Here is a 15,100-nt window from a genome sequence, read left to right as displayed (position 1 = left end):
AGAGCAGGAGGGGTGGAGCACCAATCTGCACAGAGGTCGGATCACGGAGACCCGCTGCTGGAGCCAGCGTCTCCAAGCAGGGAGCCTCCCTTGACTCGGGTGGTGGGGGAGCCCCTTGGCACCTACTGGCACCATCGACTTCAGTGGCTGAAGGGTGGCAAGAGCCTTGTTGGCCTTGCATACGCCACCACTACCCTTGCCTCCACGAGAGAGAAGGGGCTGACGTTATGGGGAAGCCTGCGTTAGGGTCCTCTGAATGCTCAAGAGATCCCCGGTATAGGGAGGAAGATCTCCTGCAGACCAATTTCCTAGGGTAGAGCAGGAATGCTCCTGTAGAAGTCATCCCAGGCCGCGGTTGCCAGACTGACCTGCATCGAGGCGGGTGACTTCGCTCTCCGCCCGACACTGGTCTTGACCCCCTGGCACCTGGTGAGGTCCATCCCACCGCTCCAGTAACGAAGAGTTCACCCGCAAGGACGCGGTGCTGATCCCAGTCACCGGAGACAGTCTCTGTACCGAGGAATTTGCCCAGCAGTGCAGAACCTGGATGCCGGAGACTGACTTGGCACTGAGGAGTTCACCCTGCACCAAGGCTGGGCAGAGTTGGTCGCCAGAGCTTGACTCAGCGCCGAGACGCATGCAGAGTGCAAAAAGTCCTCGATGCAGGGATGATGCTCGGATCAGTCCAGCTCTCCAGAGCGTTGTCCGTATGCCTGCTGTGGCTGCGTCACCCCTGACGAACCTGGTAGTCGAGGTTGTCGTTGCCAAGGGGGTCGCTCTTTGGAGCGATGGTAACCATACAGTAAGAAGCTTTTGGGCAGCCCCAGCAGTGGTCTGTCAACGGTGCCTCAGTGTCCTTTTGGGGATGCAGTACCTGGGGGAGCAACCATCAATGAAAGGTGCCAGAGCCCCAGGCGGATGGCCTCAGAGGCAATGGTCACCCCAATGGCTGTATGGGGGCCTAGGGCGTTTCCTGGGGTGGGGGGACCATGGTCTGTTAACCCCTCAGGGGTGCAGTTGGTGCCTCAAGTACAAGGAAAGGGCCACCATGAGCCCTCGGACGATGACTCGGCCCCATGGGCAGGGACTTCTGTGGGGACCGCCTGTCGGCGGGAAGAGGGGCTGTGGCCTGCAGAGGCCGCGCCCCCCTCCCCCCGTTTCTCCCTACCAGATGAAGCATGCTCCTGAGCCCTGGTTGATTCTAGGTGTGAGATAGTGAGGGCAGGGGACGGCAGGAGAGTGGTGGAAGGAAGGTATGTGAGCCTGAGAATGCTCAGGGCTCTGTTCCCTGCGGACTGACTAAATACCATCAGGGGGCACTTAGTGGCAGCTGGGGCCAATGAAGGACCAGCCAGGTGCTTCATAAAAGCTCCCCGCCCCAAACAGTCAGGGCACAAGCAGGAGGAGTAGGAGTGCTGTGCTGTGCAGAGCGGAAAGCTGATTTAAAGTGGAGGAGAAGAATAGAGTACAGAGGCCTGTGGACAATTGAAGGTATCCGGCTCAAGGAGCCAGAAGGAGTGGGAAAATCAGCCCCGGGGAAGACAGTGCAGCTGGGAAAACAGTGCCAGCAGCACATAGCTGCCTCTCATAGTGCCCCTGGGCTGGGACCCAGAGGAGCGGGTGGGCCCGGGTCCCTACCCCCCTCCTTAGGGAAGCCGGGGTGACTGGACGCGCCCTGGCCCACTAGAGGCAATAGAAGCGTGGAACCCACTAGAGGGGAGCTGACAGCTGCCACACTAGGGTACATCAGGAACTGCTCAAGAGGTGGCCTCCACCTGGGGGCTGGAGGCGAAGGAGCAAAAGGGGTGTCAGACAACTTTTAATATGCTACCAAGGGGCTCCGCAGCGTGGTAGCCTTCCTGGTGCTCAACATAGTGAGGGTCTCATGGCAAACCCCCTCCTCAGTAGCCCGATGCCTAAATGAGCTGAGAACAGTATTACACCCAGCCAAGGGGTTTGAACACTGTTTACCACCCTGCCCTGGGTCCCTGGTGGTGGTTGCCGCCAACCACAGGGATACGCAGGGCAGATGGGCTCTACTCCAGAAAACAAGGGCGATTGCAAGCCAGACTTGTTTGGAGAAAACTTTATTCAATAGCACTACCAGCAAGTGGAAGGTGAGCCTCGGGGGACTCAGTGAGTTGCTTTGCTGAGGCCCTGCCCGGCAGCAGATGCTGAACCTGTATGCCATTGCAGAAGAGGGTACCATGGGAACTAGAGCAGCCCTCCTGGCATCCTCAGTTGCTGCTGATTCAGTGGGCAGAGCCATACCCCTGCCATCGGCATGCCCAGAGGTTAGTAGCTACAATCCTGGGCTATCCTGAAATGGTTTAGCAGCTCATCCAGGGCCCTTCTGTGGACAGGTCAGCTTTCTCTTCGGTTCGGATAGAGGCGAAACTGCATGGTCTCGTTGACTCTTAGACCATGCTCTGTTCCCTTGGCCACTATGCACCACAGACCTTCAGGTGTCAGGCAGGTCTAGAGGGACAGCAACAGCAGAGGTTCCAGCCTCGGCTGTCTCACGACCTACGGGCAGTAGAACAGAGTCGGGGTCTATGAGACACCATCTGCCCTGACTGGCTCCTTAGGCCCTCAGTAAGGGTCCTCTTGACAATAGGGTAATCGGAAAAGGCCTCTTCTGCTGGTGAATGCAAGGGCAGCGCCCTAGCCTATACCCTCCTTCAGGCTTGGGTGAGCCAGAAGATTTTCGGCCCACTGGGTCCTTGAGATAGTTCGGTGAGCTAGGGCCCCTGGTCGTGTCCTCCCACTGGCCCCTCAACGCCTCCCCTTCCTCCCTCTTAATGGCAATTCCACATCCAAGAGGTTGAGGCCGCCTCAGCCAGGAGCAGCGGGAGAGGTCCCACAGGTGATGGCGGAAGAGGGTTTACTCGAGGTACTTTCTCGTCCTACAGGAAAAAAAAAAGGGGGAAGAGAGATTTGAGGATGATGGCAGTCCCATATCGTCTCACAAATACCAAACAAGGGGCTCAAGTCTTGTATGGTCCCCACAGCTCCAGTAGAGGAAACAGGAGCCTGCTATGCCGCCCTGGATGTCAGGGACACACATCCTCAAGGTTCCTTCACTTCATAGTGGTTGACTCCCTCTAACGCTTTACGTCTTATCCTGAGGTCTGTTACTTGGCCGACGGTGTTTACTGAAGGCCTGGCAGTGGTAGCTGCATGCTTGATGGTGCATGATCGGCCCAGACAGGCCCAGGTCCCAAGCCCAGAGCAGTGTGAGCCCGTCAGGCATCTCTTGCGGCTGGTGGGTCCCGCTAATAAACACACAAAGTTCACGTTAACTCAGGTGCAGCCTACGGAAGGCATTGGTGTGACCGGTTGCTTCATGGAACAGACCTTCTTGCCCCAGCTGTGCTGTGGGACAGAGTCCATCAGGATGGGCCACATGCACAAATGCCCTACGACAACAGCCAAATGTTGCCAACAGCTGATAGGTCACAGGGTGGCCTGTACCTTGGGATGTGGGAAGGGGCGTTCCATTCATGGAACACGCTCCTTCAGTTACCCTGATAGCGGCCGCCGCAAGCAGAGGGTAAAGTGCCTTATCAGCGCTCACCTTGGCTCACAAGGCAACTGGCCAAGGGAGGAGAGGCATTGGCACACAAATGTGAATACCTGCGAAACGCTCGCAGGGGTTGCAGAATGTCCATCTGCTTTATCAAGGGCAGGGAGGTACAGGTGCTGACAGACAGTATAGCGACCATGTACTACATTGACAGGTGGCAGGAGCCCATTCGTCAGCCTTAGGAAGGGAACCTATCAGTCCTTAGGACCTGGCGGTGATCACCTTCTGGGGGTGAGGAATGGCAAGGTGGACTGCGTCAAGGGGTCGCTCTTCCTCACCCCAAGGGGTTGCGGCACCCACCAGGGGCATCAACAGTCTGGAGGGGGTGTTTTCCCCAAAGGGAATCCGTCAGTATCGGACTGCAGCATGAGGTGTCTGCAGTGCTGCTCTTTCCATGGTCAAGGGGCGGGGGCGCTCGCCAACGCCATTCGTCTGTAGGACATAGGCGATACATACCTTCGCGTCCCACTACGGCTGTGTCCAAGGCATGGGAAGGAGTGGACTTCAGCAGAGCTGGGCTGCAGGCAGCTCATCGTGAACTCCGGCCCACCTCCAGGGTACTGTTTGTTAGTCACCTATTGTGGAATGGACATGAGCAAGCACTTGAAGAAGAAAACAAGGTTACTTACCAGTAACTGATGTTCTTTGAGATTTGTTGCTCATGTTCATTCCACAACCTACCGCCCATCCCTGCCACCAGAGTTGGCGGAAAGAAGGGACTGAGGGGGCATAGGACTGGCAGTGCCTCATATACCATGGCATGTGCGTGGCCCTACGGGATCCGCTAAGGGGAAAAAAGTTCTGGTAGCCGTGCACGGAGGCATGCACACACCTATAGTGGAATGGACATGAGCAACACATCTCGAAGAACATCAGTTACTGGTAAGTAACCTTGTTTTTTCATCCACGAGCACAATGCTGTTGTGCCTGGATTTCTAACACTACAAGGAAATGGTTAAGTACATTGTTTTACATTAAAATTAAAAATTATTCTTTCTTCTACTCATTGTAGAAACAATAAAGCTTAATGCATACTACAGTATTTCAGATTAAATAGTAGTGTAAAATACAGGTTGCAGAGCTTTTAGTAGCCCTTTTATTTAATACTACAAGGAAGCAATTTCACTACTTTGTGGTCTGAAACAGTTAGATATGTTTAAACAGAAGCTAAGAACTAATGCTAGAATGGTGATGACTTATAAAGAACTTAGTTAGGCAATGGAAAATCAGTGTGTCGCTAGGCCCTGGCACTGCAATGAGATGAGCTATAAACAAAACGGTTTTAGTCCATCCAGCAATAATACCATTAGAAGTTTCAGCTTAAAATGTAATTCTACAAAGATAAAATTAATTGGGATTTAGAACATGGGTATGATTATGCATTACATTTCACTTTTACATTTTGTTTATAAATATTTGGTGAACATTTTGTGCAATTTTTTCTCCTCAACCATCATTCATGTTTCATTTTAACTATTTTTAACCAGATACTGTTTAGGGTGACCACATAGCAAATGTGAAAAATTGGGACAACAGGTGGGAGGTAATGGGCGCCTATATAAGACACATCCTGAAAATTGGGACTGTCCCTATAAAACTGGGACATCTGGTCACTGTAATACTTTTGACTTTCATATACCCATCTTTTAGTTATATAACTATATTTGATTCAGAACTTACAGAGGTTACAACATGGTGCAAAGTCCAACAGATGTCACTATGGAAAATAACCTTTCTAGGGTTATCTCAGCAGTTTCCCATGCATTGACAACATCAACTACAAGAGCACTTACAGTGAGTATTTTTATAATCTTTGAATAATTTTAATAAAGGATTACATATAAATCAGTTCAGTACTTCCTTGCTGTATGTATGGTCTCTCTAGTGTCATATAGCAGGTAATGAAGAAATGTTAACGATAGAAATACAATGTATTTTGCTCTTGCCCCTATACTGTTAACATTGATGTACCCACCTTGGATGATTTTTTTTCCAGTTTGGCTGCTGTGAAGCTTTGTGTCTTCTCTCCACAACATTTCCAGTCTGCACATGGACTGTAGGATGGCACTGTGGGTATGTTTCTTCATCCAGTTTACAAGCTTCTAGAATTCAGGTTTATAAAAAGAGAGGACACTCATTCAAGTATCAAAAGCCCCGCTTTAATTATTGGCTGTTAAGCCTCATTTAGCAGTTGTTTAAAGATTTAATGCAGCCAGGTCTAAAGTTATTAGGCTCATAAAAAGCTGGCATTGAACTAATTAACAGTACTTTCCATCGTCTTATAAAATACAGTCCAAATTCTGTGGTATTGATTGTAACTGTTCAAATAAATAGGAAAAATCAGTGTTCATCAAATGAAAATGGACAAAACATTGTGGTGGCAGAGGTGAAGAGGAAGTGGTTTTCAAGGTTCTGGAGGAATGTTATATACTCTATAGCAGGGGTGTCAAACATACGGCCCGCGAACCTTTTTGATCCGGCCCGCGTCCGGAGACGTGTTGCCGCCAAAGTGAGGGCATTGCTGCTTTAAGGGATTTCTCTGCGTCCGGCATCGCCACTTTAAGAGATTTAAGGGACTCTTAAACCGGCAATGCCGGACGCAGAGAAATCCCTTAAAGCGGCAATGCACTCAGTCCGGCAGCACGGCCCCCCTGTGAAATCCCGCCGCTGAAAAGGGCTGATGCCACGCCACCGAAAAGGGGAAGATGGCCTGAATTTTTTGGCGGCGGGTATTGCATGGCCCCTGGGAAGTGCAGTTTATGATAATCTGGCCCATCACCATCAGCGAGTTTGACACCCCTGCTCTATAGTGTAAATGATTAACCTGTAGAGGAAAAAAATCAGCCCTTTTTTTTGTTTTGTTTTTTTTGTTTTTTTTTTTTTTTGGTCTGAATTTGTTTTCATGTGTCCTATACCTCATGTCCATGCTGTAGGTGTTGGGCAATGGAAACTAGTGTATAACTGTTTTTATAAGGAGGAATGGCAGATGACTTCCAGTTGCTTTTATTAGGTATAGAGGTCCTTGAGACTTCATGGCAACAGCAAATGGAGGCATTAGTGAAGTAGCACTTTCCACGTATGTAAATAAAGTGATTTTGAAAACCCCAAGATACTGTCTGGCTATATACATACTACATCTTAAGTCTGTGTGACTTATGTTGCTTAGGTGTGTGAATAAGCCACCCACCTGAGCAATGTAAGTTATTCCGACCTAAGCACCGGTGTGGACAGCACTGTCAGTAGGAGTTCTCTCACCAACACAGCTACTGCTGCTCGCGAGGGCTGGAGTAATTAAGTCAACGGAAGAGACCTCTAAAGCAGGGGTTCTCAAACTTTTTTTGCTGGGACCCCCCTTTGAAAATATTTCAGGCTGTGATGACCCCCCCCTCCGATGATGACTCCCCCCTCCCCATGCCATGCCATGCCATGCCATACTTACCAGCATGCATGGGGGATGACAGCTCGCAACCCCCCCTTAATAATCTCACTACTCCCTGTGGGGTCACAAACCCCAGTTTAGGAATCCCTGCTCTACAGTGGCAAAGCTGCATTGATCAGTGCAGCTGCACTGTTGTAAGTTGTATGGTGTAGCCATAGCCTCTCTCTTCAGAAGAGATCTGTTACTTAAATAACTGTGGGCTTGTTAATTCTTAGAGTTTGAGCCTGCCTTTGGGTACCAATATGTGTATTGCTGCATGTCCACCAAAATCATTTACTGCACAGGTGTAAATGTTATATCTGATTTTACATGTGTGGCTGTGCATCTGCATGGTTTGTGGAATTTTTGTTTTGGTGAAACCTTGTAGGAAGTGTTCCAAGTGTCGTTTGTGTGTGTGTTCTGCTGCGGCTGCTGTTTTCAGTTAACCAGATATACAGTAGTAAGCTACTGCTATCATTTGTTTGCATTTTCCATATTGACTGTCCTTCTTTTGCTAGTGTTTGGTGCCTCCCCCCCTTTATTAGGCTTCTGTTCAAGTCTTTCGAGTTCACATGTTTGCCTAGGTGCTGGTTTCTCTCCCTATTTCCACATATACAGAATTAGTCTCTCGCTTGCTTTCTTATGGTTTCCACTTCAGTGGTTTGTCTTCCTTTCTGGTGGCTGAATCACAAGGGGAATCATAGAAGGTTAGGGTCATCTAGTCCAACCCCCTGCTCAAAGCAGGACCAACCCCAACTAAATCATCCCAGCCAGGGCTTTGTCAAGCTGCACCTTGAAAACCTCTAAGGATGGAGATCCCACCACCTCCCTAGGTAATCTATTCCAATGCTTCACCACCCTCCTAGTGAAAAAGGTTTACCTAATATCCAACCTAGACCTCCCCCACTGCAATTTGAGATCATTGCTCCTAGTTCTGTCATCTACTACCACTGATAACAACCTAGTCCCATCCTCCCTGGAAACCCCTTTCAGGTAGTTAAAGGCTGCTCTCAAATCTCCCCTCATTCTTCTCTTCTGCAGACTAAACAAGCCTAGTTCCCTCAGCCACTCCTCATAAGTCATGTGCTTCAGCTCCCTAATCATATTTGTTGTCCTCCGCTGGACTCTCTCCAATTTGTCCACATCCTTTCTGTAGTGGGGGGCCCAAAACTAGATACAGTACTCCAAATGAGGTCTCACCAGTGCTGAATAGAAGGGAATAATCAGTTCCCTTGATCTGCTAGCAATGCTTCTGCTAATGCAGCCCAATATGCTTGTTAGCCTTCTTGACAATAAGGGCACACTGTTGAGTCATATCCAGTTTCTTGTCCGCTGTAACCCCCAGATCCTTTTCTGCTGAACAGCTGCCTAGCCAGTCGGACCCCAGTCTGTAGCAGTGCATCTGTAGCAGTGAATCTGTGCCTTAATATAATTTCTTGTGGTAAAATTACAAAATCTTGCTGTTTCTCTGGTTGCCTGAAGTTGTGTTGTGAAATCTAATCTCTTTAAGGACAGTGTATCTTTTTTGTTCATCATCTTGTCCTTTTTTTTCAATGCATGGTCAGTTTTGCAATACTGTTGCAATTAAGGTCCATCTGTTCAACATACCATGTGTCACATCTGTGTGCTGAAAGACAGGTCTCTTTGCGCTATGATCTTCTCATTTTATTTGTGAAGTAGATTCAAACCTGATCAGTACTTGACTGGCCTGGAAGGATGGATAAAAATTGATAGTTTTTGGGGGGGTTTTTTTGGAGGCAGGGAGGAGGGGAGGCAGAGCATTGTTTTCAAACTGTTTTTTTTAATTTGTTTAAACTATATTATTTTTTCTTTTTAAAATTAAATCTGTTTAAAATGAAATCTGAATTTAATACAAAATATGTTAAGGCCTAAACCTGTTCTAGTTTAATCGTAAATGTGAATTGTATTTTGATAAGAATTTATTTACCCAGAGCATTTAAAGTTGTTTTGTTTAATAAAAATAAATTTTGTATGCTGTTTTTGTGTCTAATTAAATTCTAGTTACTATTCTAATGTAGCTTGACACAAATGAGCAAAAGGTTAAATATCTAGTAAATAAGCAATATATCATTCACCATTTTCTAATATACCAAAAATGTACAGTTAGTAAAAATCTGAAAATATTAAGCTATATAATTGCTTAAATAAATGTATATAGTTATAGTGTACCCTCCTAGGTAGCAAAAATATGTACCAAATCTAGTGTAAAGGCTTAATTTAGTTGTAAATCAACAATTTAATGATTATATCAACCAACGAGAATGCACTTTTCTTCAGAAAATTACTGAAGTACAAATGGAAATGGTGATTAAAATCAATAATTTAAATTGAGGCTTTCCACTTCATGATTAAAATCATGATTTAAATCAATTCCCCATTGGGAGATCACAAAGAAAAAGTAGAGTACTGCAGGAAGTGGGGTTGATTTAATAAATAACTCATGCCCTTCTCTGCGTCAGCACAGAATCAGTGTCTCTATGTGGATCAGTCTTGTTAAAAGTCCCATATGTAGTTCCAAATTCAAGCTGCTTGTTCTCATTTTGCAGGCCCTCCATTGTTTAGACTCCTTATATCGCCTCTCAGCTTTGTCTTCTTTTAGTCTCTCCCAGTGTTTTCTTCACTCTGCTCATACTGCTTGTTTGTTTGTTCCCTCCCGTTCCTGTCTCTGTATTGTTTTTCATGCTGCCCCTAAACTTGAAATTTCCTGTCCACCATGCCTCAACTCTTTTCATTAAAATTCTGCTCCACTTTCAACTTATATGTATAAAATGTACAAATAACATATTCAAATAAAAAAATGGCACCCGCAAGCTACATGCAGTGCTCCTGCGTGATTGCATGACCGTGTTATTGTGTTTTTCTTCTCTCTTCCCAAACCGTCCTTTTGGTTGTGTTTCCTCCTGTTGTTCTTTTGTATTAATTTATTGTAAATTCCGTGAAGTAGAAACTCATTTTGGTGACGTGTTGTGTGCATTGATGGTACTTTTTATTTAATAAGTGACAGAAAAGTGACTTGGCCTTTTGTGATCTTTGATTTCATTGTGGTATCTGTGTAGTATGTAGGTAATTCCTCAATTTTCTGTTTCATGTGGTATTGTTCTTCATACCCAGTATTGAATTATTATGTAGTGGTTTTATGCACTGTTCAAGACCTGCTGCATTCCACCTTAAACATGGCAACATTCCAGCTGTGATGAAGTTAATTCATCTATATTTCTCCCTAAATATAGACATATAAATAAATGATAAGATACTCCTACATGTTGAAATATTTTTTAATTTTTTGGAATGAAAGGCACTGTGTAAATGTAATATACTACTAGTGGAGCTCTCAATTTAAATAATTAACTACATTCTGTGTAAATAACTTACATGTTAGAAGAGGAGTTCTATTTTGGCTAGACTGTACCCACTAGGTCTTGAGAGCTCTTGAATTGAATCAATTTGAATTTCCTAAAAGAAATCATTTTTAAGAAGTGACCGTTAGTTTTCAGAAAGTGAATTGGAAATATAGTGTAAGTTCAGTATCTTTGAAATGGCTTGTCCGATTCACATCAAATTCTTACAGAATTTCTTCTGGCCAACCACTGCGCCTGTGCTTTTGAAACTTGAAGCATGCAAGACCATTTTGATAAAATCGTAGTAGGGCAAAATCAGGTTTCGAAGGCCATTTTCCACATCTTGACTGGTGTGTCTCAATAAGCCGAGAACTAAGAGAAACAGTTTTTATATTGTTTGAGCTTAACTTTTGATACATTTAAATCCACATCCTTTTCCATTGCTATTCTTAGTATGTGTCTATTTCTAAACAACATTGCGTATCCAAACATACATTACATATATGTGATCATTTTAATTTGATAGTTCATAATAACAAACCATTGTTTTGTGTTACATCATGCCTTAATATTGAAATATGCAAATTAGCAAATCATTATTTAATTGTTGTCCACTGATAGGTTCCCTAAGTAGCTGCGATGGTCACTGCAGTAGCACAAAAAACCTCTCGTTCTTAAATGGATGCACAACAGCTCCCATGTTAATCTGTGTTGCAACTATTTTTTGTGAACTTAATTCAAAATATTAAAGATAGTTTAGTCATACACCTAGATTAATAGTTTCCAATTAATAAATAATGTTAAAACCATGTACCATTCTGTTCTTAGTTTCCATAAGACTGAAAATTTGCCTAGGAAGACATGTATGACAATTTCATAATTAAACTTTCAGTGTTTCACCACTGAGTCCTTCGGAGGAATCTCGGAAGAGCTGTACCATTGGAATGGCTGGTATGGTTTTGTCCCTTCTTTCAACAGCCTGGTTCCCACTGGATCTTTCTGCACATCAAGATGCTTTGATTTTGGCTGGAAACTTGCTTGCAGGTAAACAAAAATTGTTAGGCTATCTCAGTGTGTGTTCAGTGTCATAATCTCCATTATGTAGTCAGAATTCCCATTCTCCATTTTATTCTATGCAACAAAATACTTGCAAGCTTCAGAGCTGAAGAAATGCAGGGTGCAAAAAAAAAAAAAAAAAAGTTATACCCAGGAGGTTTTGTACTATCTTTGAAATCTAATGGGTTCTGCTTGTTTTGGTGGGCATCTGATGCTCGTCTATGGCAGTTATGTGGGTAGATCTATGGGCCTTCTCAAATGTTAATAAATTTTAATAAAATTTGTACAATTGTTTTTCCCTGTATGACCTGATATTATTTTAAGAATATTGTCTCTTTCCAATACCACTTTACAGCATTCTACAGCAGTGTTTCCCAACTGGTGTGCCATGGCACACTGGTGTGCTGTCAGGCCCAAACAGGTGTGCCATAGAATTTTTTGAAAAAAGTACATGTGAGAACAAGGGGTGGGGGGGAGCTGCCTTCTGATTGGCCATCTGCCTCACTGCCACACCTCCTCCAGGAGCGGAGCAACCAATCTGAGTTCAGTCTCCCACACCTCCTCCTCCCCTCCTGTGTGAACAATGGGTTGGCTCCTCTGCCGTTCTGCTCCCCTTCTGCAGCTGCTGGCTGGGGGGTGCGGAGAAGAGCTCCTGGAGCTCAAGGTGTGCTGCGGCAGAGAAAAGGTTGGGAACCACTGTTCTACAGGATGACTTTTGTAATTGGTCCTGCTGGATTTTAATTGGCTAAAGGAGTCACTGTTAACAAAAGGCACAATCATCTCTCTTGACATCAGGCCAATAAATCACTAGCCAATGTGTGGCTTTAGCCAGAAACTAAATCAAGGCCTTTCATGTGGTAATAGTTACTATAATATTAAGGCTGGAACAGTCTTATAAGCCCAAGATTCTACCTGGTCTGTGCTTATTGGATAAGTAGGCCTTTGAGACCTTTGCATTTTTAAATAACAGTGAGGAGAAGGAAACCATGTGTGGAATGGCCTATGTAGGATCTGTAGGTGGTAGAACATAACTTTGAACTATTTCTCAAGTTATAACTTTGTTTACATTTCTTTAGGATCAGCCTTCAAGCCTAGAACAACTTGGCTTTGATACTTGATTACTAATGTGTACTTTGTGCATGTAGCTATATACTATTGTCTGTATAGACATAAGACATAATGTGCGGGTGTATGTTTATATTTACAATTCAAGTAAAATGAAACCTTGCTTAAAGCAGTTTGGAGATACTGTGCGCAGCACCTTATCCCTAAACTGTTTTAAGATTTTATTTTTCCTTGTCTTGTAATCTTCTCCTAGAAAGAGAACATAATTGACTGAAGTTGAACTTTTAAAATAGTTTCTGCTAACATTTTTTTAAATACCAGTTTTCTTAAGTAATGGGCTTGTTATTTCAGCAAGTGCTCCCAAATCTTTGAAAAACCCCTGGAGTACTGAAGAAGATATGAATCAAGGTGCTGCTAAACAAGAGGAACCATGGCCTGCTTTGGCCGACCGAACCCTTGTTACTTTGGTAGAACAGTTCTTTTCTCATTTGCTCAAGGCCATTAATATTTGTGCTCATGTAGTAGATGATGTTGCTCCTGGTCCAGCAATAAAGGTATGATTTTTATTATGTTAAATGAATCCAAAATGTTTGTGATAAGAGCTGTTGTTGAACTGTGCACCTTGTTGGAGATGATTTAGGTAGCTAAAACAAATTTATTTTGGTGAGGTGTGCGGATGTGTATATGTATTTGAGGAAAGCTAGTGAAGTTAAAGGGGCACTAGCAATTGTCATGTGATTTACAATTTTTCATTGACCTCTCCATTGTTTGCGATATCTTCTGGTAGAGAAAGATAATTTCAACCTTTAAAGATTTTTTTCTCTTGTAGCAAATATTGCTTCACCTATCTAGCCCTTATTTCATAGGGTTAAGAATATGTTGATCTGCTTCAATCACTGAGAGTTTGTTTGCGATTGCAGCATGGGCTGGCATACCTACACTAGCATTAATTTAGCTAGCACAGCTAAAAATAGAAGTGAAGACATGGCTATGTGCGCTTCAGTGAAGGTTAGTAACATGAGTAAGTGCCCAGCATCCTTGGTCATGCTGCTATGTCTCCACTGCTATTTTTAGCCATGCTAGCTAGCATGGATATGCTATCCCATACTGCAGTCACACTTCCAATTGCAGTGTAGATGTACCCTGAGTGGTAGCATTATTGATGCTGTTGTTGCAGTTCTCAGGAAGGTTTATTAATATTTATCCCTTCTATCTTATTTACCACTGATCATAATATTTGAACGCCTCCCAAGAATATAGAAATAACTCTCTTCCTTTCTTTCTACATGAGAAATAGCTTGATTAGTTCACAGGGTTTGAAAATTATTTTATTAGCTTATGAGAAGAACTGATTGAGACTGTGAAGTCAAAGAAATGAATTTTGCATTTAATTTGAAAATGTTGAAGTAGTCAGTCATTCCTATGTTTTGTGGGAGCAAGTTTATTTTCTGTCTACTGCATTCGTGAGCTACCCCTTATTGGCAGACAGTTTTGTTTTTCTGGTGGAACTTCCTTCTCATGGAGGGAGGTCATGTAAGGAGAGATGCTGTCTCATATCACCAAGATTAATCCCATGGAAGACTTTGAACATCAGAGCAGAGACCTTGACCTAGACTTTGTATTATGGAGGAGCCAGTACAGAGATCAAAGCACTCATGGTAAACTGTTGCCAAGTGCTACTTTCAGTCTGTCTGTCTGGCTTGTTATCTAGCCCCGAACACACTTTAAATTGAAAGAGGGGCTATTTTAGTGTTCAGATATACAGTGGAGGGTTTGTTTTTATAGAATGTAGCTTGAAAGGTATTTCTCACTACATTTTTTTATGTAGGCTAAATTTTGAGACTGAACTAGATAATGTCCATTAAGACTATCTTTGTTAAAATTCAGGGTGTTAAGGATATAGAAGAATGCTTTTGATATTCCTTTACCTGGCTGGAATCCAGAGAAATTTAGTAATAAAACTTAATCTGTTTCCTTGGTCTTTGTAGTTCTTATGCTAAAGCTGAAATTTAAAATATTCCTATCTTCTCTTCTCTCCTCTCCAACACAATTACATCCTAGCTCCAAAACTAACGAGATTAGGTGCAACCATTGTTGAAAAAGGCAGGTGTAATTAAACGTGTGCATATCCCTGTATATGTATTCTATTTTTAGATGAAAGAAAAAATGCTGATTGATTGTCACACTATTCCAAATGTTTTTGATTTAGGCAGCACTACCGTCTCTCTCAAACCCACCTTCTTTAAGTCCAATTCGTCGGAAAGGGAAAGAGAGAGAACCAGTAGAACAAACATCTGTACCAATGAGCCCTAAAAAGGGCAGTGAAACTAATCCAGGTATGGAGATTGTGTGTGTGTATGTGGTGTATTGGGAATAAATACTGATTTGCATAATTCACTTTACTATGAATTTCCAGTGTTAATTCTGAAGAAGGTTGCGTATGTTCAGAAAAATGTCAATATTTCAGTACTAAATCTTGAATGGCAATTCTTTTTACATAAAGATCCATGAACTCTTTGGAAGCAGTATGGATTTCTGCCTCTAGCTGTTGTTGCAGGCTTCCAAATCCAATAAACTGTAGACTAAAGACAGAAATAGTTTGTACATATGCTTTGC

At 43.8% G+C, this 15,100-nt stretch overlaps 1 protein-coding gene across 5 annotated transcripts in view; it reads left to right on the top strand.

The window, feature by feature from the left end:
- HTT (huntingtin) overlaps positions 1-15,100 on the top strand; it is a 199,443-nt gene that overhangs the window by 70,113 nt on the left and 114,230 nt on the right. For all 5 annotated transcript variants that reach the window (XR_010921863.1, XR_010921864.1, XM_067558891.1 and 2 more), the window contains 5 exons: positions 5,260-5,380; positions 5,583-5,659; positions 11,256-11,407; positions 12,836-13,038; positions 14,694-14,820. Coding sequence is in view for 3 of the 5 variants with exons in the window: in XM_067558891.1 (XP_067414992.1) it covers positions 5,260-5,380; positions 5,583-5,659; positions 11,256-11,407; positions 12,836-13,038; positions 14,694-14,820 (680 nt within the window). In the remaining 2 variants the exon portion in view is untranslated. The remainder of the gene's footprint in view (positions 1-5,259; positions 5,381-5,582; positions 5,660-11,255; positions 11,408-12,835; positions 13,039-14,693; positions 14,821-15,100) is intronic.

Source organism: Emydura macquarii, unplaced genomic scaffold, assembly GCF_026122565.2.
Source record: "Emydura macquarii macquarii isolate MOO-44397 ecotype Brisbane River unplaced genomic scaffold, CSIRO-AGI_Emac_v2 contig_2199, whole genome shotgun sequence".
NCBI classification, from domain to species: domain Eukaryota; kingdom Metazoa; phylum Chordata; order Testudines; family Chelidae; genus Emydura; species Emydura macquarii.
Note: the sequence above shows the minus strand (reverse complement) of the source record. Positions and strands in the feature narration are given on the sequence as shown.